Here is a 23,512-nt window from a genome sequence, read left to right on the forward strand (position 1 = left end):
CCCCTCCCCCCCCCCCCCCGCCTCCTTTTAGTTTTCATTGGCTTTCACCGTCGGAGGCGGGGGTTCTTTTTGTTCTGAGCTCCTCTCTCACTATAGGCAGAATATCCCACAAGGTGATTGGTCAAAACAGCGCTCGATCGAGTTTCGTCCCGCCCTTAACCCCGCCCATCTCCTTCAGTGGGCTTCTTGGGGTGGAGCCTAGGCTGAGAATAAAGGCGGACCTTCCCAGGGACGGGCTGTGTTACTGCGCATGCTTGGAATTTTGGATGGGGCGGGGTCTCTTTGCCCCCCCACGCGAGTGTTTGCGTGTGCTCCCCGAATTGGGTTTTCTTGCCACTTTTCAACTACCCGTTTTTGCCCTCCACATCCTCGTCCGGGACTCCCCTCACTGCGCGGTTTTATTTCTATTTTCTTATTGGGAGCCTGTGTGTGCCAGGCACTACCAGGCAGACCTAATCCCTCATTCCTCCCTGACTGGAAAACTACACTATTCTCAAGTCCAGCTCAAATGGCGGCAGCCTTTGGTAGGCCTTCTGGGATATCCTTACACCGCACCCCAGTTCAAAGGCTGCCTCCTCTTCTCTTCTGGGCTTCCTTTTATGGCAGGCTTGGTCACACCAGTTAGGATTTTCAGTAAGGTGCATATTAGGATTTCCCGGACCATGATGGAAGTGGAAATAATTAGACAAAGACAAAAGTCCTCACTGCGGGCTAGACGATCAGATCCATCACTTATCTGACCTAATCTACCCTTCTCACTCACTCCAGCCATACTAGCTTCCTTCTAGCTGTTTCTGAATAAAGTAGGCACAATCCAGCCTCAGAGACTTTGCACTTGCTGTTCCCTTTGCCTGGAATGCTCTTGCCCCATATCCAAATGCCTCATTCCTTCACTTCTTCTAAGTCCTTGCTTCAAAGTCACCTCCACGAAGTCTTCACTGACTACCTTATTTGAAAATTCCTACCTGCATCCCCATCATTCCAGATCCCCAGAACTGGCTCTGTTCTTTGCCTTTTGAATAGCACTGATCAGCTTCTAACGTACAATTTACTTATTGTGCTTGTCTATCTGGGTCTCACCCTAGCAGAACATAAGCCCCTAGAGGACAGGTATCTTTGTTTTATTCGCAACGGGGTCCCAGATGTATACAACAGTGCTTGGCACACAGCACTCAACAAATGTTTGTTGAATGCCTGGATGGCAAATAGTTCCAGGCAGTGACAAGAGGAGACACCCTGTCCTTTGTGCCTGTTGGGTGCAAAGGGCTCAAGCACACTGACCCAACCCTTGCCCACGGAGCCCTGGTCTCCTGTCTAGCTAATGTTATAATGGTAGACAAACATGACAGAGAAGTAAAATAGTATGTGTGGGAGGGGACTAAGATGCAATCAGGATTCATGGGTGACTCAGAAACTGTTTTTTTTTTTTCCTTTTTGTCTTTTTTACTGACCGGTAAGGGGATCGCAACCCTTGGTGTCGCGCCCATACCGGGGACCGGCAACGGGATCGCAACCCTCAGTGTTGCATCCGCACGGTGCTCAGCCAGTGAGCGGGAACCGGTCTCCACATGGGATCCGAACCCTCGGAGGGAGCGCCGCCACGCTCCCAAGCTGTGCACTCTCCAGTGCGCCACCGGGCCAGCCCCAGAAACTGGTTTTGATGGAGAAAAGTGTCAGGTATGAATAAGATTGTCAAGGGGACCCAGGAGTTGTGGTGGTTAACAAAAAGAAGTGTCTGGAGAATCAGGAGCTATAATCGGGGAGCTATAGTGAACAAGGTGCCCAGACTACCCATGAAGGAGCTGGGATAGTGGACAAAGGGGGCAGAGGAATAGTTTGTGTGCAAGCTTCAGTTGCTGTAATGGTAGGGACAGTGGACAGAGGTGTGGAGTGCCTGAGGTACTCTGGAGCAGTAATAATGGAAAATGCCCGTGGTGGGAAAACCTTTCCACTTGATCTAGAAAGCTAGCATCACCACTAGATAGATAGCAGAGTTTAGCACTTCTATTCCTAATGTTCTGGTGGGGAATAAAAAGAACGATGGGAGGATGAGATCATCCAAGCAGAGCAGGCCAAGAAAAAAAATGGTCACAAGAGGGAGGTGGGCAAGGGCATACGCTGTGCCTGTGGCCTGGAGCTGGCAAAGGAGGGAGCAGATGTGGGGACAGGCTGTTATGGGAAGTAGGCCACCTGCAGGGACAGGTTGAGCTATTCCCAATATTCAGGGTTTTTTTTTTTTTCTCCCCCTTTTTGTCTTTTTTACTGACCGGTAACGGGATAGCAACCCTCGGTGTTGTGCCCGCACCACGCTCAGCCAGTGAGCGGGAACTGGTCTGCACATGGGATCTGAACTCTCCAGTGCGCCACCGGGCCAGCCCCAATATTCAGGTTTGAATGGAGGAATGAGGGATCGTTTCTAAGCAGGATAGAGAAATTGGTGTCTGGCTAGGTGAGGGACAGAGATATGAATGGTATCCTTGAGTACCAGAACACCACACCTGCGCCAGTACCAATGGAGGAAAGCTCAGATGTGGAAGTGGTCAGCCAGACTGGTGCTTTCAACTGTCTGGAGCACTCAGCCAAGACCAAGGACTGATCATTGCAGCTCTGCAGTCCTGGTGGGGCAAGTGGTGAGACCCCTGCTGCCTGCTCTAACCAATGAACACCCCTCAGTCCCCATAGCCGGCTCTTCTCAAAGGAGGCCCATGTGGGGCAGGGTAAGGCAGGAAAGGGGCTTTTCCTCTACAGATGTTCTCAAACATTTTCATAAAAACTGCAAAGTATGCCTGAAGGCACTGGCATTCCTCAGGCCAGCAAAACTGTTCAGACCCCACCCCCCAACCCCAGCCCCACAGCAAGGAAACTGAACTAAAGGCACCACAGGTATTCCTGCCACCCTGAACCATGATTGTAAAGGCCTGTCCAGGGTCTGAGTGCTTCTAGCCAGGTGAGAACGGATCTTCCCCAAGGACATAAGGCATGCCGACCAAGTCCTGGCAGCCTAGCCACCATAACTTTCCTCTTCACAGAGGGGGGAGTTAGGACACGAAGAAGGCAGGATTTGAACACAGCTCAAATTAATAAATCCACATGAACCCGGGTATCGATTCTCTTGGCCTCCCTTTCTCTCATAAGCAGAGAAGGCAGGAAGAAGTGGTGATTCCTCCATTTTCTCTGCCTAGGAAAGTGGCAGCTGGGGTGGGACTGGGCCCTTAGGGTAACCGTCTGAACCAGACAGCTCTAGGAAGCCCCTTCCTTCCCTGGAACCAGCAGGGCAGGCCACGTCTGGGTTAATAACTCTTTATTAGGATTCAGGTTTCAAACAAGGTAGAAAGCAGCAGGAAGAGAGGTTCAGGTACGGGGATGATGAGGGAACACCAGGCTTGGCAAGCTGGGACAGTGCCAGAGGCTGAATGGGAGCCCTGGGCTAGAAGGGGTCTGGAGAGGGGTAGCCTGGGGCCAGCCTAGAGGAGCAGACAGGGGTCAGCGAATGCTGTATCGTACATAGGGGACCTCGACGTCTTCGCCGCTGTCATCGTTGCAGCACAGCTCAAGCACCAGTGCCCGCACATGGCGGCCCAGCTTTCGCTTTGACACACGGCTTACAATCTCTGTCATCCTGGGGATAAGGAGTGGGGGTGGGAGCACAGTTTCAGAGAGGCAGAATACAAGAGAGGAAGGGCAGGTAGGTGGGGGCAGAGGAGGGGAAGAGCAGTGAACAGGAGTAGAGTAGCTGGAAGTTGAGGCCCCCCAACCCACACAGGGCCTCCTCCAACTTGCCCAGTGGCCAACTTACGGCTGATCCAACCGTTCCTTGAGCTTGGCAGCTGGCATGAAGAAGGAATAAAGCATGGACACACCCTGGGACAGCATGGTGATCTCTAATTTGTGCTCTGTCTAGAGAGAGAGGGAGGGGCGACAGCAGTGTCATGGGGGTAGACAGGCCAGCAAGCCCCCCAGATGGGGTGAGAGTGAGGAAGTGGCCTTACCTTAAAGAAGTCGAGGAACTGTTTGAGGGTCATCTCCTCACCATTAGGCTGCAGCCCCTGTACCTCAAAGCGATCCCACAATGTCCACTCTTGGTTATAGTACTGTGGGACAAGGAGGAGAGAGTAGGATAGGAGCCACACCAGAGGGTTCAGCCCCTATCTGACTCCATCCCCCCACACTCACACAGACATGTTAAGCCAGATCACAACCCTGATTTGTTTAGACTCCTCTTGTGGCCCCTGTCTCACCCTGAGTAAACACTGAAACCCTTATGATGACTAACAAGGCCCTACGTCATTAGAATCCCATTCTTTTCTCATCTCCTATCCCCCTCTTAATCCTCTTACTCTGCTCTATTGACTTTTTATTCATCAAACAAGCTGAGCACACTCCTACCTCAGTAATCTTGTGAGGACTGGTCCCTCTGCCTGGAACGCCACCCCCCCACCCCAATCAAAGCCTGAATGGCTTGTCCCCTCACCTCCTCCAAGTTTGAACTCAAACGTCATCTTTTCAGCAAGGCCTTTCCTGACCATCCCACATTTAAAATCTCAAACTCATCCCCTCGACCTCTGGTGTTCTCAAGTCCTTATCTAGCTCTTTTTTTTTGATTCCAAAATCACTCATTATGTTATTTATGTAACCTATTTGATGAATATTAACCTTAGCACCAAGAAGAGTACCTGCACACAGTAGATGCCCAATAAACATTGAAGTGAATTAATGAAAGAAGTAAAGCACTTAGCATAATAAATACCCAATAAATGTTGGCTGCTATTATTGTGCAGTAATTAATATCGGGCACAATTCAAATATCACATCCTTTGGTTAGAGCACAACTTTGTAATACCAAGGTCACTGGTTCAGATCCCCGAACCGGCCAGCTGCCAAAAAAAAAAAAACATACAAGGGCTGGCCCGTGGCTCACTTGGGAGAGTGTGGTGCTGCTAATACCAAGGCCACGGGTTCGGATCCCTATATAGGGATGGCCGGTTAACTCACTTGGGAGAGAATGGTGCTGACAGCACCAAGTCAAGGGTTAAGATTCCATTACCAGTCATCTTTAAAACAAACAAACAACACAACAACAAAAAACAAATATCACATCTTTTCTGAGGGTTTTCACAAGCAGAATTAGACCAGGGCTTAGCACATAGCAGGCACTCGAACAATGAGATTAATGAATAAATGAACAAGGGGTGCACAAAAGGAGTAAGTACACATTGGCAGAAGCCCTCACCTGGTGACAAGGTATGATGCAAACTAGAGCCAGCTCTATAGAGACACACCTCACCCACAAACCCACTCTCCAATGCAGGCCTCACCTGGTGACGTGGTGCAGCAAGGGGTTCAGAGAAGCCGAAGAAGGGCAGGGCCAAGTTGAGAAAACCATTCTTGTAGGAGTCAAGCTGTCGGTGACCCTGTACTACCTTGTATAGCTCCAGACACACAAGGCCAACCACAGCTGCTGTGGTCGTGGCAATGGCTGGGATGATCTTCCCTGCAATCAGCTTGCTCTGTGAGACAGGAAGGGACCATGGAAAGTGAAAGTTAAGTTGCAAGAGGCTCAGGGTCTACAGAAAGGGACGAATGTAGGGAGCTCAAGCCTGGGAGAAGGTTGAACATCAGGTCTAGATTCCCCTCACCTTGTGCCGATCTGCAGGCGGAATGTCATAGTTTTCTGCCCGGAGGTTGGATGCAGCCACAATGAAATCCATATGGAAGTTGCTGTCATTATCCTGTTAGGAATGGGGAGAGTGGGAAGATAGTAGGAAGAGGATCAGATAAGAAAGAAGCTTCCTGGCTTCTACAGACACAAGCATCTTCCACTGCAATTACCTGCTGGACTCTCCCAGATTACAAAGAGATGGCTGGGAAAACCTATTCATTCACAGCCAAGTGGCAGGCCCATGATCTGGTCTCCCCAAAGGCCTGGGACTGGCTCCAGACCCTGAGACCTATTCTCTCCAGCCCGTCTGTGCACGGCCCACCCCCTGCCTTCCCAGGGCTCCAACTCAGCACCTTCTCAAAGTCAATGGGGTACATCTTGAAACCGGGGAGCTTGTCTGGGCTGGGCAGCGTGGCCTTCAGCTCTTCTAGACGGCTATCATCTGCATGGAGAGAGGGATACTGTCAGCCCTTTAAATCCCAGGCTAGGGTCTCAGGTGGAAATGGGAACCCCAGGGTGGGGCAGAAGGCATTCAGGTAGATAAAGGATTTTGGAAGGAGAGACATCCTGGGAGAGAGGAGGGGCAAGGGGGAGAGGAAGAGCAGGAGAATAGAATACAAACCTGAAAGGTGAGGTACAGATCTTGGGGAGAATGATGGAGAAAGAGACATAGAGGAAGATACAAGAGGCAAAAGGGGGGGATGAAAAAGAGGGGTAGTTGGGAAATATACAGATGTGGATATAGAGGAAAGATATGGAGGGGGAAATAGAGAAGGTATGAAAAGGGGGCAATGGGAGCATATACAGAGAGTGAGACAGGTGGGAAAAAATACATGAGGAGAAAGAGGAAACATATGGAGTAGATAAAGGGAGAAGGTGAAGGAAAGACTGGAAAAAAGGGGCAGGTATTTCAGAAGGAAGATGAGGACATGGAAGGGGAGACGGGAGACCTATGGAGAGGAAGATTGGGGGAGGCATGTAGAAGGTAAATGTAGGGAGAGTTACAGAGCTACAGATGCTTTACAGATAAGCAGAAGGGAAGGGAGGTGGATAAATATGTAGACCGGGGTCAGTAAACCATGGCCCCAAACTATGGAGGCCAATACTAGGGTGAAGATGCAACGTGGGGTAGATGAACAGATGAGGAAGTTGGGGGGGATCTAGAAGAGACAAGAGACAGAAAACAGTCAGGTTTCAAGGGGGAGAGAGAGCAAGAGAGCACTGGTGATCATACCCCCTAGGTGAACAGATCGAGAAGAAACAGAGAAAAGAACAAAATCAAGGCAGATACACATAGAACGAGAGAAACAACTTGTTCTCCTGAGGGCCACATAGTGGGGAGGAGGAAGGAGGAAGAGAATGTGCCCCAACCCACCTTCTTCATGTCACAGAGAAAGGGAGTCTCAAAGGAAGGTGTGGAGGCTAGACTAGGCTGGGGACAAGTAGGGGTGGTGACTCCTGGCCAACTGGCCGAACATCCTCACCAACAGAGGCATTGGCACTCTGCAGCTCCTGGTCAGAAACATGGATCTTGACGCCAGACTTGGGGGTGAACTCGGGGACTTGCACGGACTGCAGGAGTGTGGCCACAGCAGCTCGGTCCTGAGAGCCCATCAGCCCATAGGTCTGGGCAAACAGGTTGGCAGCAGCCATCACATAGTCCAGATGCAGGGGCTGGGAGAAGGTAGGGCAGGGAAGGGTGAGCACATCAGCCCTCAAGTGGGGAGCCGCCACCTCCTTCCCACCAACTCACCCTCCACTTGACTGCAGGAGACCCCAGGGAGGAGACTTACATTGTTGACATCAAAAGTGAGAGGGTGTGGACAGCGTTTGGGCCCAGACCAGAATGGGGCTCCAGAACTTGTGAGCTAAGGGATGGAGAGATTTTTAAGGAGCAGGACCTGAGAGTGGAGGCCTCGCTGACAATCCTGACTCCTCACCTTGACCCCGGATGTGCACTGACTCACTAGCCCTGGTTGGGTACTCGAAGGGGGCTGGAGACAATCACAAAAGATCCAGACTGTAGGGTCCTATAGATGGAAGTTCCAAAGGCAAGCTGAACCAGGGACCTGGCTGAGAAAACTACCAATTCCTGGTCACTCATTTTGTTCAAGACACATAGCCATTTAACAGACTCATATGGATCACCAGGCACTGTACTTAGTATTAATAAATATAAATTTTTAATCTTCACAAAAGCCTTCATGAGGTAGATTACTATTATTTCCACTTCACAGATGAGGAAGTTACATGACTTGCAGAGAAGTTATGTGATTTGCCCAAGTTCAAGTAGAGCTGGGATCTGAATCCACACTGATTCCAGGACTCGTAACTCTAGAATTTCCACCCCACCCCCACCCCCAAATACCTACAGCCCTGACTGGGAGAAGGGTATGACTCAGCCCACACCACAGGTAATGGAAACAGAAACTAAGCCTCTTGCTCAAAGGAATGTGATGAGGGAAAAAAACAGGTCAGGCTTAATCATTCTTCTGAGATTCCCATACCTAAGGGCACCTGTAACAGCTGGACCCATGACTGCAAGGAGCCACATTGAGAGCCCACAGCAAGCTCCTATTTCAGGCAAATGCATTCTGCCAAATGGACCCAGCAAGTGCACATTACCTGTTCAGGAGGGAAGTTGTGCAGCAGCTGCCGGATGTTATTAGAGTACTGGGTGTGCCAGTGGTAGCAGGCCCAGGTCACACAATCGGCCCAGGTCTGCGGTCGCTGCAGCACCAGGCTGCGCTGCACGGCCTCCAGCACTTCCAGTGGCTGGGTGCCTGCCAGCCGCAGTGTCCGCTCCATAAACTTGGGGTCTCTTTCAGGAATCAGAGGGGGCAAAGGGCAGGATTACACAGCGGCCCCAGGAGTGGGCTCCAGGGCAATCCCACTTTCTCCACAGAAAGCCAATCCTAACCTCCAACAGTACGAGGCCTGAACATTCACTAACTCATCTGATGTGTGCCTGGTGCTCAATGTTACAGTGCTGAGGAAAGCAGACAAGATGCCTTGGCTGGCAGACAGGGAAGAGGGAGAGGGCATTTGAATTACTCACGTGAGGTACTGGTTGACATTTTCTGCTGGCTGCTTGAAGAGGCCTTCAAACTCATCCCGAGCCCACTGCCAACAGAGCAAGCAGATTACGTGGGGTAATTGTTGACAAAATGGGTTTCCACAGGCATTAGAAAGGCAATCAGTGAATAAAGCAAGTAGGAAGATCACAACTGCTCTGGGAGATGGAGAGCTCCCCAACCACTGCTCCCCAAACTTCCCTACTCCCCTACCCCTGGCAAAATTTAAAAAACAATGAACTTGATCTGGGACAGTGGTTACACCAATGCATGTATGAAACAATTTATTCTTAAGATCTGTGTACCTTACTCTAGGTATGTTACACTTCGATAAAAAAGAAAAAATTCAGCCTGGTCTGTTAGCTCATTTGGTTAGAGCACAGTCTTATAACACCAAGGTCAAGGGTTCAGATCCCTGTACCAGCCAGCTACAAAAAAAAAAAAAAAAAAAAAAAAAAAAAAAAAAAAAAAAAGAAAGAAAAAGAAAAAATTCAGACCAAAACTAAAAATGATCCCCATTCAGGCTCTGGGGACTCAGCAGAAAAAAAGACAGAGGCTTTGTCCCCTGAGAATTCCAAAGACAGTTAATATATGGTCATTATTAGTGAGTTGGTTTGGAGTATATGTGTTAGAGGTCTAGGTTCAAATTCCAGCTCTGCCACATATTGCCTAGGTTCTGTGACTTTAGGCACAGATGATAACACCTTCACCTCTGTGTCCTCATCTCTAAAACAGACACTATAACAGTAATGCTTACTTCATGGGGTTGCTAGGAAAGAATGAGCAAGTATGCATATGTTAACAGCTTACCTAAAACAGTGCCAGGTACATAGTAAGTGCTAAGTGCTTTATAACAGCCCTGTGAGGCAGATGCTACTGTCACCCCCATTTTACAGAGGAGGACTCTGAGGCACAGACAGGTTAACTTCAAGGTCACACACGGCCTAGTGAGACTGTGGTAGCTGCACAAATACAAACACATCCACTTTTGGAACCACAGGGACAGAAGGGAAAATGAAAGGTGAAATTGCTTCCCCACCCCCATCTTGTCCCCACCCCCATGCTCCTACTAAACATTCTGAATGGTTTGGCTTCAGACATTGCATTAAGAATTATTCTGAGAGCATAATGGTTATCCTTAGGTTCTGTTTCTTGGCCTGTGCAGGTCACCTAGGTGTGATCACTTTGTAAAACTTCGGCTAGATGATGTGTGCACTGTTCTGCACATATGTGCATCACACAGAGAATAATCCTGACCAACCAGCTGTTAAACTCATTTTGAGCAACAGCTAGGGAAAGCTGAATATGGACTATTACAGACAAATAAATAACTGAAAGAGATGGTAAGAAGTGACTGTTAATTTTGTTCAGCATCTAAATGGTGTTTTGGTTAGCAGTAGTTCAACTGGGAATGATTTTGCCTCCCCCGCCATCCCCTGGGACATCTGGCAATGTCTGGGGATATTTTTAGTTGTCACAATGGGGGGGGGTGTCATTATGGTTTACGGTTAAAGACCCTTCAAAACCCCAGTCTTCCTGCTGGTGTGCTATAGGCAGCCATAAGTTATCACCTCTAAATATACCTTCACTGGTAAAGGTTAGTGATTTTCATAGACATTGAACATGACTGTTTCTTCTGCTTTTCACACACCAAGTGATAAGGAATTTCTTTTGATAAGCTGATATTAGAGATTATTGTAGATCAGTGGTTCTAAATTAGAGGTGACTTTGCTGTATGCCTCCCCATCCACCCATCCAGGGCTGTAGGGCAAGTCTCTAGTTGAGGTTGGGGTGGGGAGGCTGGGTGTGCTAATGACATCTACTGGATAGAGGTGAGGGATGCTGCGAAACATCCTACAGTGCACAGGACAGCCCCCCATGACAAAGAAATATACAGCCCCAAATGTCAATAGCACCAAGGTTGAAAATGCCTGTTCTAAAGGATCATATCGTTACTTCGCAGAGGCATACTAAAATAGTAGGGAGTAAAGTGTTATGATGTCTATGACATACTTCAGCACAAAGAAGAAAAAATTATATGAATCTGAGAAGAAAATATGGCAAGCTATTAACAATTGTTAATTTAAGTGAAGAGTGGTATTTGAGTATTCACCATAGCATTCTTTATACTTGCCTACATGTTGGAAAAATTTTAAAATAAAAGTGAAAAAAAGAATGAGTCATTCTAGAAACCTAGGCTGGGAGAGGTGAGGGGGGAAGAGAAGGAGATCTGGAATAAAGGCACATTTTATGCTAAGGCTTGCAACACCTGAAGGCCAAAGACCTGGTGGCTGAGGCAGTCCAGGTACCTGCCCTCTTTCCCTTCCCCCGACAGCTGATCACCTGCAGGGTGTGCTCAATGGCATTGGGGAAGTTCTTCAGGGTACAGATGGGGATGGACTTCTCAGGTGGGTCCTGGCTGGAGCTGTACGACTCTGTCAGGAAGGGGATCACCACCTGCACGTTGCCCTTGGTACCTAGTGTGCCTGACTCTAGCAGTGGCTTCCGGTAGTACACACAGCGGCGGTCCATGTACATGCCTGTGGGGAGGTGGGGGGAACAACGTTGAGAGCCGGGAAAAGAACGTCAGGAAGACAGGTACTCCTGATACACACACACAACTTTGCCCTTAACCTCCCCACCCGCCTCTAAACTCACGGGCATCCACGTTGTCCAGGGCATTGGCCACGCCATCCAGGTTTTGGAAGAAATCGTCGTCATAAATGCGCTCAGTATCAGGACCCACACGGTTCTGGTGGCTTGTCACCCGGATGTGTGGATTCATCTGGCGCACAGCTGCAGCAGCCGTGTCAGACTTTAACTTCTAGGGAGACAAGGGGGTGCAGTTCCAGGGTGGGGATAGGGGAACGGAACTCAGTAATTTATGCATTCACCCAACAAACGTCTACAGGGAGCTGACCTCCTGAGGACTGATTTATTTAAAGCTGGAGAAGAACTTAGTAGAACAGTCTGACAATGTCACATGGAGGAGGCTATGACAGCTGTGGCGGGGGCTCAGTGGAAATGGAAGCAGAGGACAGGCACATACTGGAGACAATAGGAAAGACATATGTTCTTTTCTTCGGGGTGGCTGGCCAGTACAGGGATCAAACCCTGAACCTTGATATTCTCAGCACCATGCTTTAACCAACTGAGCTAACCAGCCAGCGGAAGACATCCGTTCTTTTGCCTACCAACAGCTATTGTACTTTCAAGTAATAGTGCCCAGGATTGCAGTAGACTTCCCCAAACAAAGGATGCTAAGCCAGGATGTGCCAGGATGCTAGCACACAAGGCAAGCAGGATCCTTTCAAAGCCGTAATCATGCCACATGCCTCCTCTGCTCAGAACCCTCTCCTGGCTCCCACCGCCACTTAAAATAATAAGAGATGGCTCCCATAACCTCTCCCACCTCATCCCCTACCATACTCTCCTACTGCAGGATCTTTGCATAGGCTCTTATCTCAGCTTGGAGCACTCTGCCCCAGAAGACGGTGTGCTAGTCCCTCACCTCCTCGAAGCCTTTGCAGAAAGGAGACCCTAACCTTTGTCATCAAAACTGCAAACCAGGGCCGGCCCATGGCTCACTTGGGAGAGTGTGGTGTTGATAACACCAGGGCCACAGGTTCGGATCCCATATACGGATGGCCAGTTAGCTCACTTGGGAGAGCTTGGTGCTGCCAACACCAAGTCAAGGGTTAAGATCCCCTTACCGGTCATCTTTAAAAAAAAAAACCAAAAAACAAACTGCAAACCAGCCTCCTTGGCATGCCCAACATCCCTTATCTTGTTTTTGTTAATTCCTTTGCAGATTACTTATCACCAACATTAACTAACTATGTAACTCACTACTGTATTGGGTCTATTGTTTACTGTCTGTCCTCCCCATTAGAATCTTTGTTTTATTCCTTGGAGTATTCTAAGTGACTAGAACAGCACCTACCTCAAGAACCACTTGGTGAAAAAAATAAAAAACAATTTTTTAAAAAAAGGAAAAAAGAAAAAGAAGAACTACTTGGTGAATAAACAAATGAATGAGAGGCGGAATAGATCCTGGGCAGGCAAAAATGACAATGTCCCCTACAGAAGGCTTCCCAGATCCCTGTAAAACTGTTTTCATCTGTGCAGAGAAAAGTACACCTAGCTGACTTAAACTGCAATCCTTGGGAAGGCCTGCTTCCAAGTCCCCTTGATGGGAGTCTGGGAACTTGGATTTCGGGAAGGTTCCCACCATTTCCTACATGATAACAGTGGCTCACCATCCCTAAAACTGTTCATGAAATGATGTGATTTATGCTGAACACCTTTCCATCTGAGAGTCTAGAATTTTGGTAAGTGCAAGGCAGAAGGAACTACGTGACCAGCCCCTGGTAAAAGCCCTGGGTGCTGAGTCTAACAGCTTTCCCGGTTGGCAACATTTCACGAGTTGTAACAACTTGTTACTATAATTGTTACAGTAGAACAATTTAGTTAATTAGCATGCCACTCCACTGGGAGGACTCCTAGAAACTTGTGCCTGGTTTCCCTCAGACTTCACCCCATGAGCCTTTTCTCTTTGCTGGTTTTGGTCTGTGTTCTTTCGCTGCAATAAATGACAGACAGGAGTACAACTATATGCTGAGTTCTGTAAGCCCTCCTAGTGACATCATCGAGCTTGGGGGTAGTTTTGGGGACCCCCAATACACTGTCCCAACCAGCATTGATAAAAGGTCAAGAAGAAAAAAAAAGGGGATGAAAAATGGTAGAGTCTGGGCTGACCGGTTAGCTCAACTGGTTAGAGCTCAGCCTTATAACACCAAGGTCACAAGTTCTGGATCACGCATGAGTGCACACGCACACACACACAAAATGGTAGTTAATGGAAGAGTACTCAATAAATGTTTGTTGAATAAATGATGGAGAAATGGAGGGAAGGAAGGGCGGAAAGAGAGATGACAAAGCACCACCCCCTATCCCCAACCCACTCACCGTGACATCCCAGGGCCGGAAGAGAAACTGTCGGTTCAGATTTGACTTCTCAATGGTATCCATGTCTGTGACAACAATTTCTCCACCCTCCCCACAGCCCAGCCCAATCATGGCAAAGTTCTTGAGCAGCTCACAGCCAATGGCTCCCGCACCCACCTAAGGGGCATCAAGAAGAGAGACAGAGGCTGGTCAGGGTGATGCAGGTTTGTGTGAAGCCACCCATCTCACCTCATTCCCCCTGGAGCCAAGCAGGAGAGGGGAGGAGGGTCTAGTGCCTCATCTTCAGGTCCCAAGGCTGTGAGAAATGACCCACAGTCACCTGAGGAAGGACGTACCAGGCTTTCCTTCGAAATAACAAAAATGGCTAAGAGAATGTAATATGGGTACAAGTCCCAAAAGACCCTCCCTTGGGACACAGAAGGAGGCCCCAAAAGAGGTGGTCAGAGGCCGGAGAAGGTGAAGGAAGCGGGTGTCCAATGGGCTCACTCACCAGGAAGTACTTCTGTTTGCCCAGCTTCTCTTGCAGGTCTGAGCCAAACACAGCCACCTGCCCATCGTAACGATTCTGGTGCTGAGGAACATGAAGGGAAGAGGGTCAGAGTGGGGCCTCCCCAGAAATACCCCCAGCGACACCTTCCTTACAGGCCCCACTCACATACCGGGAGGCACTTGTTCTCCATGAGGGCCTCTTTGTCCTCGGGGAGACACTCAAGAGCATCAAAGTACAGCCACTGCATGATGGGCATAAACTTCCCGGAGCAGGCCTGGGGAGGGGAAAGGAGAGAAGAGGTGGTCAGTGATTAATTGGGCCAGCAAGTGATGGAAATCAGGGAGGTACCTGGCCCACCCCAACCCTGCCCTTCCCCACCCGTGCTGACCTTCATGACCTCCTGGGCAGCCAGGCCCCCAATGAAGGCATTCATGGGTGCCAGATCCCCAGTAGCCACATATGCTAGCTTCCGGATGAGGTCCTCATCCAGGGTGCCTTGCTGCACTGCCGGCAGGGCTCGAGCTTTCACAGCCTGTGCTAGGGCCACCAGTTCTGCTGCATCCTCCTGGTGGGCCATAAGGAACCGAGAGGACCTGTCAGGCCACTCTTAGGGGAGGGAAAGTGGACAGGTACAGAGGACTGGTGGGCCTTCAGTGCCAAGGACATCTGCTCTGGCTGGCTTGGCCACCCACCCACCTCATTGTGGGGCCGAGGTGGCCGGCTGTGCTGGGCGCAGAAGTGGTGCAGGGCCTGGAAGCCAATATGCAGCTGGGCAGGGCGAGAAAACTTGGCGAAGTCCGTCATCACAAAGTCCGGCTCTGCCAGTGAGGTTGGCAAAGATTTCTGGGGAGGGGGTGGGGGCAGAGAAGGCATTAGAACCAGGAGGGAGAAATGGAGAACTTGTAAATACCTGGAACCACCCCCCGTAGCCCTCCCCCAACCACTCACAAAGCTAATCTTCTTAGGTACTTTGACCTGACTGACGATGCCTCCACGTATGTAGTCAGAGAAGTTGGAGGTGTCACAGATGCTGAAGGTGTAAGGACCTACAATAGATGGGGAAGCTGTCAAACTATCCACCCTCCCTGAAATCCACAATACCCACCAGATAAGGAAAAAACCATCCCTGACCCAGCTCAGCCATCAGGAACCATCTCCTCTCCTCCTCGGGCTCCACTTGAACATCAGAAACCATCTCCCCTCTACCCCAGACCAGATCAGACCCCAGGAGACTCTGTGTCCCTGGCCCCAAGTCTATAGTGGAAGGCCTTCTCTGCTCCCTGTCCAAATCAGCAGAGACACAAGTGGATGCAATGATTTGCCTTGTTCAAACACCAGGGACCTTTCCCCCTCAGCTCGATAGCACTGACCCATTCTTCCAGGAACAGCTCAAATATGACACAGCACCTCTCCCTCGTGCCCACTATATCTCTGGTTGGACCCCAAGAGATTCTGTCTCTGGTTCATCTCAGACACCCAGGATGTGCCTCCCCTCACTCAGAACCCAGGGACATGACTCCTAGCTCTCCTAATTACCCAGGACTTTGATCTCGATGGGCTGATTTCCGTTGAGTTCAATCATGCCCTGTACTTCTGAAAAGGAGACAAAGTCGCCACTCTCAAACCCATGTCGGGCCTCATCCAGGCAGGTAACCACACCGGGGTTGTCCTAGTTAAAGGAGAGTGAGCCTTAGAGGCAGCCTCGGGGTACAAGGAGCAAAGAGGAAGGACCGCTGCTGCCCATCTGCCTGCCAGGAGCCCTGAGGCTGGTCTCCTCACCTTGGTGACCATAGAAACCATAGCACTGAGCGGCTGCTCCCCATTGGAATCTGTGAGGATCATTTCTTCTCCAAAGTCACAGAAGAGCTGCCTGTAGAGGGAGGCAATAGGGCTGATGGCTGAGTCCCATGAGCACAGGACTATGTGTTCCTCGGGATGCAGAGAGTACTTGCTGAGCGAACTCAGCTCATCACTGCTGGGAAGCAGATAGTGCTCATACTGCATGGGGAGAGGTGAACACACAGAATCCAAAACGGGTGGCCAAGGAAGGATGAGGGCAGTAAGGGCCCGGGATCTCGGCCTGGGCCTAGCAGGGGTTCAGGGAATATGGGACAGGGGGGCAGCACTCACCCAAACAGGCCCCGTGTGTCTGCCACCACCAGCTTGATGCCACGGCTGTGACAGAACTCACCCACTCGCAGCTGGTCCTCCAGAGGGGTATTGGTGAGGACCACCACCTGTGGAGAGGTGGAGGCTCAGGCCGAGGGCCCAGCATTGGGGTGAAGGGGAGAGAATGGAAGAAGGCTGGTGCACAGGGCTCGGGCAGTCCTTAAAGGCAGAGGTGTTCAGGCTTTGCTGGGTCAGCCCTCCTCTACAAACACAAAGTAGCTACTGTGTGGCAGACTCTACCAGGGCAAAACTCAGTGAAGAGAAATGAATCCCTAGACCATGCCAGGAAAGGCAAAGAGGTAGCTGGGAGGGCAGTTTGGAGAACAGCTGACTCATTTATGTGACAGACACCCACTGCTGCCTGCCTACAACCCTGCCATGCCCTGTGAGACACAGGAGGAATAAAACTCTGTTCGCAGCCAAAGTCTGAGCTCACTCCTACCACACCCACCTGCTCCCAATTCTCAAGACAATGCCTACTCGGCCATGATCTTTGGGACTTTGCTCTCTGCCTGAATGCCCATCCTGACCCACCAGGGTGAGCTCCTACTCCTATCAGGGTCCAGCTGCAATGCCCCGGCTCTCTGTGACATCCCAGGGAAGAACCAGCTCCCATAGTTCCCCTTTCTGGCCCAGACTTTTTAATTAACAAACACCCATACGGCCCTTAACACCTGTCATCTGCTATTCTACATGCTTAACCCTCACAAAAACTCTATAGGGATAGCCGGTTAGCTCAGGTGGTTATTTAGAGCATGGTGTTATAACACCAAGGTCAAGGATTCAGATCCCCATACTGGCCGGCCACATGAAAAAACAACAAAATAATAACAACAAAACAACTCTGTGAAGTCAGCATTGCTACCATGCCCAGTCTATGAATGGAAACTATGGCACAGGAGATGAAGTGACCTGTCCAAAATCACATTAGTAGAGCTGAAGGTGCACAGCAAGGCAGAATGGCTCCAGAGTCTGTGCTCATTCCCACTGTGCTGTACTGTCTGTATACATCTTCCCACTGAAAAAGCAGGTCCAGGGTCTAAATCCTGCCTGCATCCTCTAGGCTCCCCCAGCACAAAACCTGGCACCCAGAGCCTGCCCATTAAGTAAACATCGAACAGTACTGAATAAACCAAAGATGGGCTCTGAGAGAATTGGGTAGGAGAGTGGGTGGTGCCCCAAGTTACCTGGAAGCCACTAAGGAAGTCCTCAACAAGGGGCCCAGTGTAGGCAGTGACAGGCACATAGCTGTTGAGCTCAGCGAGGCGGGGCTGTGATACCTCAGCCCGATTTTTACCAATGTCCTCCTCCCGCAAATAGAACTGCAAGAGGGTAAAGTAGGGGAAGGAGTGAGGTGGCTGTGGCACCTGGAAGGGCTGGTGCCTCAGCAGGGGGGAAGGGTGCTGGGAAGAGGTACCTGGGAGGAGAGGTCAGCCCACTGGGCAGTGCCTTGGTCATGCAGGGTGACAGCCTTGACCCCACCAAGGATGATGTTCTTAGCAATCTCCACGCCCAGGCCCCGCAGGCCTGACACCAGTACGCTGGAGGTCTGGAGCCGCTTCATTGCCTCATGGCCCAATACATACCTGCCAGGTTGCGGGAAGTCCAGGTCAGGGTCTGGCCCACCCCACCCTAGCATCTCAATCTCCCTCCCACCTCTCAGCCCATCCTCAGCCCCACTTACAGCTGCCGGGAGTAAAGGCCCTCGTCTATGTCTGCCTCACTGCCGTTCTTCGCCATTCCCTAGGGATGAAGGGAAGAACAGGTTCAGGGAGAAATGCAGGAGTGGGGCATGGACAGATGGACAGTGATACAACAGACTTTCCCACTCACTACCCCACCTGCCAGTCTACAAAGAAGATACTCACGTTGGTTGGCACCGAGGGCACTTCAGACAACACGGACTGGGCAGGGGAGCAGTTAGAACCCGGCTTTGGATCAGGCCCAGACACGCGACGTTTCTTGGACAGCGGCGAGCTGGACATCTAGAGGAAAAAAGGAGGGTCAGAGGGAGCCTGGGGCATGTGGGTAAGTTTTTCTGTTTGTTAGTGGCAACTGTGGGGGAAGGGAAGACTTAAGCATTAGTACTCCCATTTTACAGAAGAGGAGATGGGCACAGAGAGGTGGGGTAACTTGCCCAGGGTCATACAGCTGTCAGAGCTAAGATCTGAACCCAGGTGGTCTGGCTTGCAAATCCATGTTGCTGACCACTAAGCCTTTTGCCTCTCCCCAGCCCAGGATAATGAGGGAGACTCCAATCCTGTGGGGTGAAAGGAGTGACAAGAACGTACTTATAGGGAGGTCAGAGGAGGGATTTGGATTCAGGACAAACCCGGTTTCAAATCTTGACCCTACCACTCCTTGACAGATACCATTTAACTCCTATGAGCCTCAGTTTCCTCACCTGTACAATAGGGGTGATAATACCACTTACCTTCCCCATGGGGTTGTTGAGATGAGAAATAACACAGACCACGGGGTCTAGCATGGAGTTGGTAGGCAATAACAAGCAGCCATTCTCCTCTCCCTTAATCCCAGGAACAGCATGGGGAGAGAGTGTGCAGGAGGAAAACAAGGCTTGGATATCCATCAGGATGGCATGATAGCAGGAGACACAGTACTGAGAACCCAGTACCCAGAGGGACTCAGGGAGGTGGAGGAGAGTTTTACAAAGTACCCCCCTACCCCCAGCTTGGGAGGAGAAAACAAGCCCAAGCCAGTAAAAGAAGTTGCAGGATGAGAGAAAACACACACTTCCCAAGCCCTATCTGCATGTGGAGCCCCTTAAACAGATTAATAATAAGTGAATATTTATTAGGAGTCCTCCCTGTGCCAGACGCCATACTAAACACTTCAAGAGCCTTGTCTCGCTGTCCTCAGGGCACCACCATTGGGTTTGGACTACTATGAATGATAACCCCCACTCCACACTGGAGAAAAAAATTCATTCAGGGACGTTTGGTGACTTGACCAAAGTTCCCAAAGAGAGTGGCTGAGCTGGGACCAGACCAGGATCTGCTGACTCTGAAGCCCAAGCTATCTCCCCGTGTTACAATGTTTCATTCCCCTCAACCGCCCTGACGTTAGTTACAAGGCAGGGTAACCTGAACTCAAGAGGTCAAGTAACTTGCCAAAGGTCACATACTAAGTCCCAGAGACAGAACAATACAGCATGCTGTGGCAGTGAAATCTGGTGGTGGTGACTGGATCCAAATGCTAGAGACAATAGAACCCAGAATCATCTGCCCTCAACCCCAATGCTCCTCTCAGCCTTGAGCCTTTGCTTACACCCAAGTCTCCTGTTCACGCAAGTCCTACTACATTGAGCCTTTTCTGATACCCAATCACGGCAAGTACCCCCAATGTATCTAAGATTCCACCCTGGCACCTGTCATACTCTAGTGCTAACCACAATGACAAGTGCTCTCTATCATCTACCAAGAGCTCACTGCCTGTCAATCACAGGGTAAAGGGCTTTGTCTAATCCTAACAATGCCCATGAACCAGGCAACACTATGCCCACATCACAAATGAGAAAACAAAGGCTCAAAGAACTACATTCACTTGCCCAGAGTCACGCAACTGGTGGGGGACTGTTTGTCGAATGCCTCCTGAGTGAATAGAGTCAGGGCCCAGGCCAGAGGGCTAACAGATGAGGGGTAAGGGAAGGAGAATGAGGGGAAGCAGGAGGCTGGCTAGGGCCCCTGAGTCAGCCGGTCGAATTGCAGGGAATGCTAAGAACCAACCTGGGTAGGAAGAGGATTGATGAGTTAATAGGGAGACAAAGAAGTCAAATCATATTTTCCATTTACTGACTCTCTGACCCAGGGTAGGGATCTCATTTCCTCTGAGCCCCATTTTCTCCAAGAGCTGAGACAACTGAAACTGTCCTCAATGGGCCAGCCCATGGCTCACTCGGGAGAGTGTGGTGCTGAGAACACCAAGGCCCCGGGTTCAGATCCTATATATGGATGGCCAGTTGGCTCACTTGGGTGAGTGTGGTGCTGACAACACCAAGCCAAGGGTTAAGATACCCTCACTGCTCATCTTTAAAAAAAAAAAAAAAAAAAAAGTAATTATTCTCAAGGGGCTGCAGGGAGGGCTAAAGAAGCCAAGGCCTGTGGTCAGAACTCAGTGACCTGTGGACATGAGTTCCTCCCTGGGCACCTACAGTGGCCTCCCTTATTTAGTTATCTCCTTGTCTTGTCATTGGTCTGTTTGTTTGGGACACTATCTCCTAACTCCCTAAGCCAGAGATCATCCAGGGCCAGAGAGCACTTTAAAATCTGGATCTTTTACCTCTGGGCCCCTAGTGCTAGTACCAGATCTAAGCAGGTTAGGGAATGATTGTTCAAAAGTGGATTTCAATAACACCATTGTCAAGGGTTCAGATCCCCATACCGGTCAGCTACCAAAAAAAAAAAAAAAAAGTGGATTTTGATTGCAAACATTTGGAACAGCCCTGTCTCAAGGTAAGGAGAAGGGGTCTGGGGCACAAACCCCAGAGAGGAGCTAAAGATTCCCTAGCCCCAGCAAAAAATAATCTGTACCCTTTCTCCCTCAACATTTTCTCAGACCCCTATTAGAATACACCTACGATGAATTGTTTGGCAAAGCTGAACTGGGGCTTATAGAGTTTCAAAACATACCTTAGATTTCCAAACTGATGATTTTGAAGCTTGAGCATTCTCCATCCTCAAACCAGAAGAGAGTTTGAGGGAGGAGTCCTGGAGTAGGTCTGAGAGGGGGCAGGCCCAGAGGTAAGGAGAAGGGGTCTGGGGCACAAACCCCAGAGAGGAGCTAAAGATTCCCTAGCCCCAGCAAAAAATAATCTGTACCCTTTCTCCCTCAACATTTTCTCAGACCCCTATTAGAATACACCTACGATGAATTGTTTGGCAAAGCTGAACTGGGGCTTATAGAGTTTCAAAACATACCTTAGATTTCCAAACTGATGATTTTGAAGCTTGAGCATTCTCCATCCTCAAACCAGAAGAGAGTTTGAGGGAGGAGTCCTGGAGTAGGTCTGAGAGGGGGCAGGCCCAGAGTCAGGTTATCAAGATGGAGAAGCTAGGGCACAGAGAAGTTATGCTGGGACCTGTCAAGCTTCCTGGATGGGGTTAACTGAGAAGCCCTTGGGAGCATGAGAGGGGAGAATCGAGAAGTGGTTGTCTGAGACCAAGGAGGCTCTGAGGAAGATGGAAAAGGGGATGTTAGAAGTCCCACGGGGTAGTGGGCTGGGCAAGGGTGTTAGGAAAGACCCAAATCTGGGTCTCTGGAAAAGGACCTTTTGGGGAAGGGTGGGGATATTGCAGTGGAGGCCCCCAGAGGCTACAAGGAGGTAGGAGAGCAGTTTGCTGGCTCCATAGAAGCTGCACAGGGAATGGATAGGGGATTCTAGAGTCCAAGGAGGCTGGAGGAAGATATTGGGGTCTTGGGAGAGAGGTATTCTCCATCAGAAGGATGCTGGGGCCCAAGGGATCTCTGGGGACAGATGTTGGTAGCAGACAGAAATCTTTCACCAAAAATAATGGGGTCTTGCAGTGGGAGAGATGTCTCTGACATTGATGCTAGAGTCCCAGGAGACTGGGAGAGGCCTCTGAAAACAGACCTTTGGGGAGGAATTTCTAAAGGTGCTCACAGGCTCTATGTCAATCTCTGACAAGACATGCTAGGTACCACAGCTGCTGAGGAGGTGGAAAGGGGAAGCTGAGCCCAGATAGTCCAGGCCTTAAAAAGGTTAGAAGCAAAAACTGGCTAGGTCCCCAGGTGGGGTTGGGTTTCTCTAACCAATCATGTTGGACCCCATGGAAGTCCGAGAGTAGAAGCTGAGGATTTTCTACTCTGATGGAGGATAAGTAGGCCTGTTGAGGGAAGGGATATCTGATAATGATACTGGGGTCCTACAAGGCTAAAAGCAGAAGCTGGGGCTTCTAACTGAAGATGCTGGGCACCTTGAAAGGATTTGAGTCCTAATGTGAGGTTAAGGAATCTGTGAAAAGAGAAGCTAGAACCCTGAAGGCAAGGGTGGGGTTGGGGAGGCATCTCTGATGGAGGGGGCTAGAAGCAAGAGCAGATGCTGGCAGGGGATCTTTGACAGAAGATTATGTGTTCAAACAGTTCCTCCAGGTGTCTGGTCCCCCTGGGAGGCTCTGAGGGAAGATACCCGGGGTTAAGGGTGTCTGCTGGGGAAGGTGCTGAAACCTGTGGGGGTATTCTCTGAACAGAGTAGTCTCTAAAGGGAAGGCAGATTCTTGGAATTGAAGAAGTCTGTAAAGGCAGATGCTTAGGGGGCTCTCTGAATAGAAATGTTGGGCTCAGAGTCTCTGACCGAAGATGTTAGGGCCAGGGTGGGGTTGGGAGATCTGAGATTTGGGGAAGGGGTCTCCGATAGGAAGGCCAGGCACAGATGGCCTTTCACAGGGCTAGTCCTCGTGGAAGCTCTTAGAGGAGCTAGCGTGTGTGTGCTCACGCGCGCGCACGCGTGGGCGTGGGGGCAGGTCCTGATGGAAAATGCTAGAGAAGGCTCTCTTTCGGAAATGAAGCCCACATGGACCCTGCCCGAGGTCTGGCCCTTCTCGGAAGCCGTGAAGGCAAATATTGAGGGGCTAGTTAGTGTCTCCAGGGAGATTCTGAGGCAGGTCTTTAGAGGCATACAACGGTGAAGGGCTTTGACCAACAACGCTGATACCGGGCAAGTCTCCATTGGAGACTCGGGGGAGTTCTGATCGGAGATAGAAGGTTCGGGGCGCGGTCAGGTCCCTGACTAAGGGTGCTGGGCTTGAGTTTGTAAAAGCGGAGCCCCAGGCTCTGCCCCCAAGGTCAGATTTAGGAGCCCGAGGGAGTGGAGTGGTCCTGGATGGGAAATATCGACGCCGCCCCACGATCTGCCCCCCTCCTTCCTCCGCGGATCCCTAGTATCAGAATCACCGCCGCCCGCCCCGACATCAGCCGAGCCCATTGCTGACCCAGGCCCCTCCCGAAACCCCTCGCCCCGGGCGAGGCGCCGAGAAAGGCTGTTACCAATGCCGGTTCCCCGGCGGTCGCGCCGCCGCCAACTCCTCAAGGAGCCAAAGCCAAGCCCGGCCGCCACCCTCCTCCTTCTCCTCCTCCCTGCCGCCTCGGCCGCCCAGAATCGCCGCTGCAGCCTTC

The 23,512-nt window shown here is 50.4% G+C and overlaps 1 protein-coding gene across 3 annotated transcripts in view; it reads right to left on the minus strand.

Annotated features, from left to right (window-relative positions):
* Nucleotides 1–3,284: 3,284 nt before the first annotated feature.
* UBA1 (ubiquitin-like modifier activating enzyme 1) overlaps nucleotides 3,285–23,512 on the minus strand; it is a 23,243-nt gene continuing 3,015 nt past the window's right edge. Inside the window, exons 1-26 of one of the 3 annotated variants that reach the window (XM_008574998.1) lie at nucleotides 23,384–23,512; nucleotides 18,229–18,345; nucleotides 18,045–18,103; nucleotides 17,778–17,946; nucleotides 17,548–17,682; nucleotides 16,322–16,428; nucleotides 15,971–16,061; nucleotides 15,728–15,860; nucleotides 15,140–15,237; nucleotides 14,888–15,034; nucleotides 14,580–14,756; nucleotides 14,361–14,465; nucleotides 14,192–14,272; nucleotides 13,702–13,857; nucleotides 11,392–11,557; nucleotides 11,077–11,273; nucleotides 8,718–8,782; nucleotides 8,285–8,480; nucleotides 7,453–7,527; nucleotides 7,144–7,333; nucleotides 6,013–6,101; nucleotides 5,637–5,729; nucleotides 5,316–5,507; nucleotides 3,990–4,091; nucleotides 3,797–3,897; nucleotides 3,285–3,619 (exon numbers count right to left, since the gene is read on the minus strand). In XM_008574998.1, the coding sequence (XP_008573220.1) occupies nucleotides 3,484–3,619; nucleotides 3,797–3,897; nucleotides 3,990–4,091; nucleotides 5,316–5,507; nucleotides 5,637–5,729; nucleotides 6,013–6,101; nucleotides 7,144–7,333; nucleotides 7,453–7,527; nucleotides 8,285–8,480; nucleotides 8,718–8,782; nucleotides 11,077–11,273; nucleotides 11,392–11,557; nucleotides 13,702–13,857; nucleotides 14,192–14,272; nucleotides 14,361–14,465; nucleotides 14,580–14,756; nucleotides 14,888–15,034; nucleotides 15,140–15,237; nucleotides 15,728–15,860; nucleotides 15,971–16,061; nucleotides 16,322–16,428; nucleotides 17,548–17,682; nucleotides 17,778–17,946; nucleotides 18,045–18,103; nucleotides 18,229–18,345 (3,177 nt within the window). In that variant the 5' untranslated portion in view covers nucleotides 23,384–23,512 and the 3' untranslated portion in view covers nucleotides 3,285–3,483. Of the gene's footprint in view, nucleotides 3,620–3,796; nucleotides 3,898–3,989; nucleotides 4,092–5,315; nucleotides 5,508–5,636; nucleotides 5,730–6,012; nucleotides 6,102–7,143; nucleotides 7,334–7,452; nucleotides 7,528–8,284; nucleotides 8,481–8,717; nucleotides 8,783–11,076; nucleotides 11,274–11,391; nucleotides 11,558–13,701; nucleotides 13,858–14,191; nucleotides 14,273–14,360; nucleotides 14,466–14,579; nucleotides 14,757–14,887; nucleotides 15,035–15,139; nucleotides 15,238–15,727; nucleotides 15,861–15,970; nucleotides 16,062–16,321; nucleotides 16,429–17,547; nucleotides 17,683–17,777; nucleotides 17,947–18,044; nucleotides 18,104–18,228; nucleotides 18,346–18,794; nucleotides 19,927–23,383 lie in introns of those variants that run through there. The other 2 variants (XM_008574997.1, XM_008574999.1) reach the window with 2 other exon arrangements.

The sequence above is a fragment of the Galeopterus variegatus genome, unplaced genomic scaffold (genome assembly GCF_000696425.1).
Source record: "Galeopterus variegatus unplaced genomic scaffold, G_variegatus-3.0.2 Scaffold1127, whole genome shotgun sequence".
Classification (NCBI taxonomy): domain Eukaryota; kingdom Metazoa; phylum Chordata; class Mammalia; order Dermoptera; family Cynocephalidae; genus Galeopterus; species Galeopterus variegatus.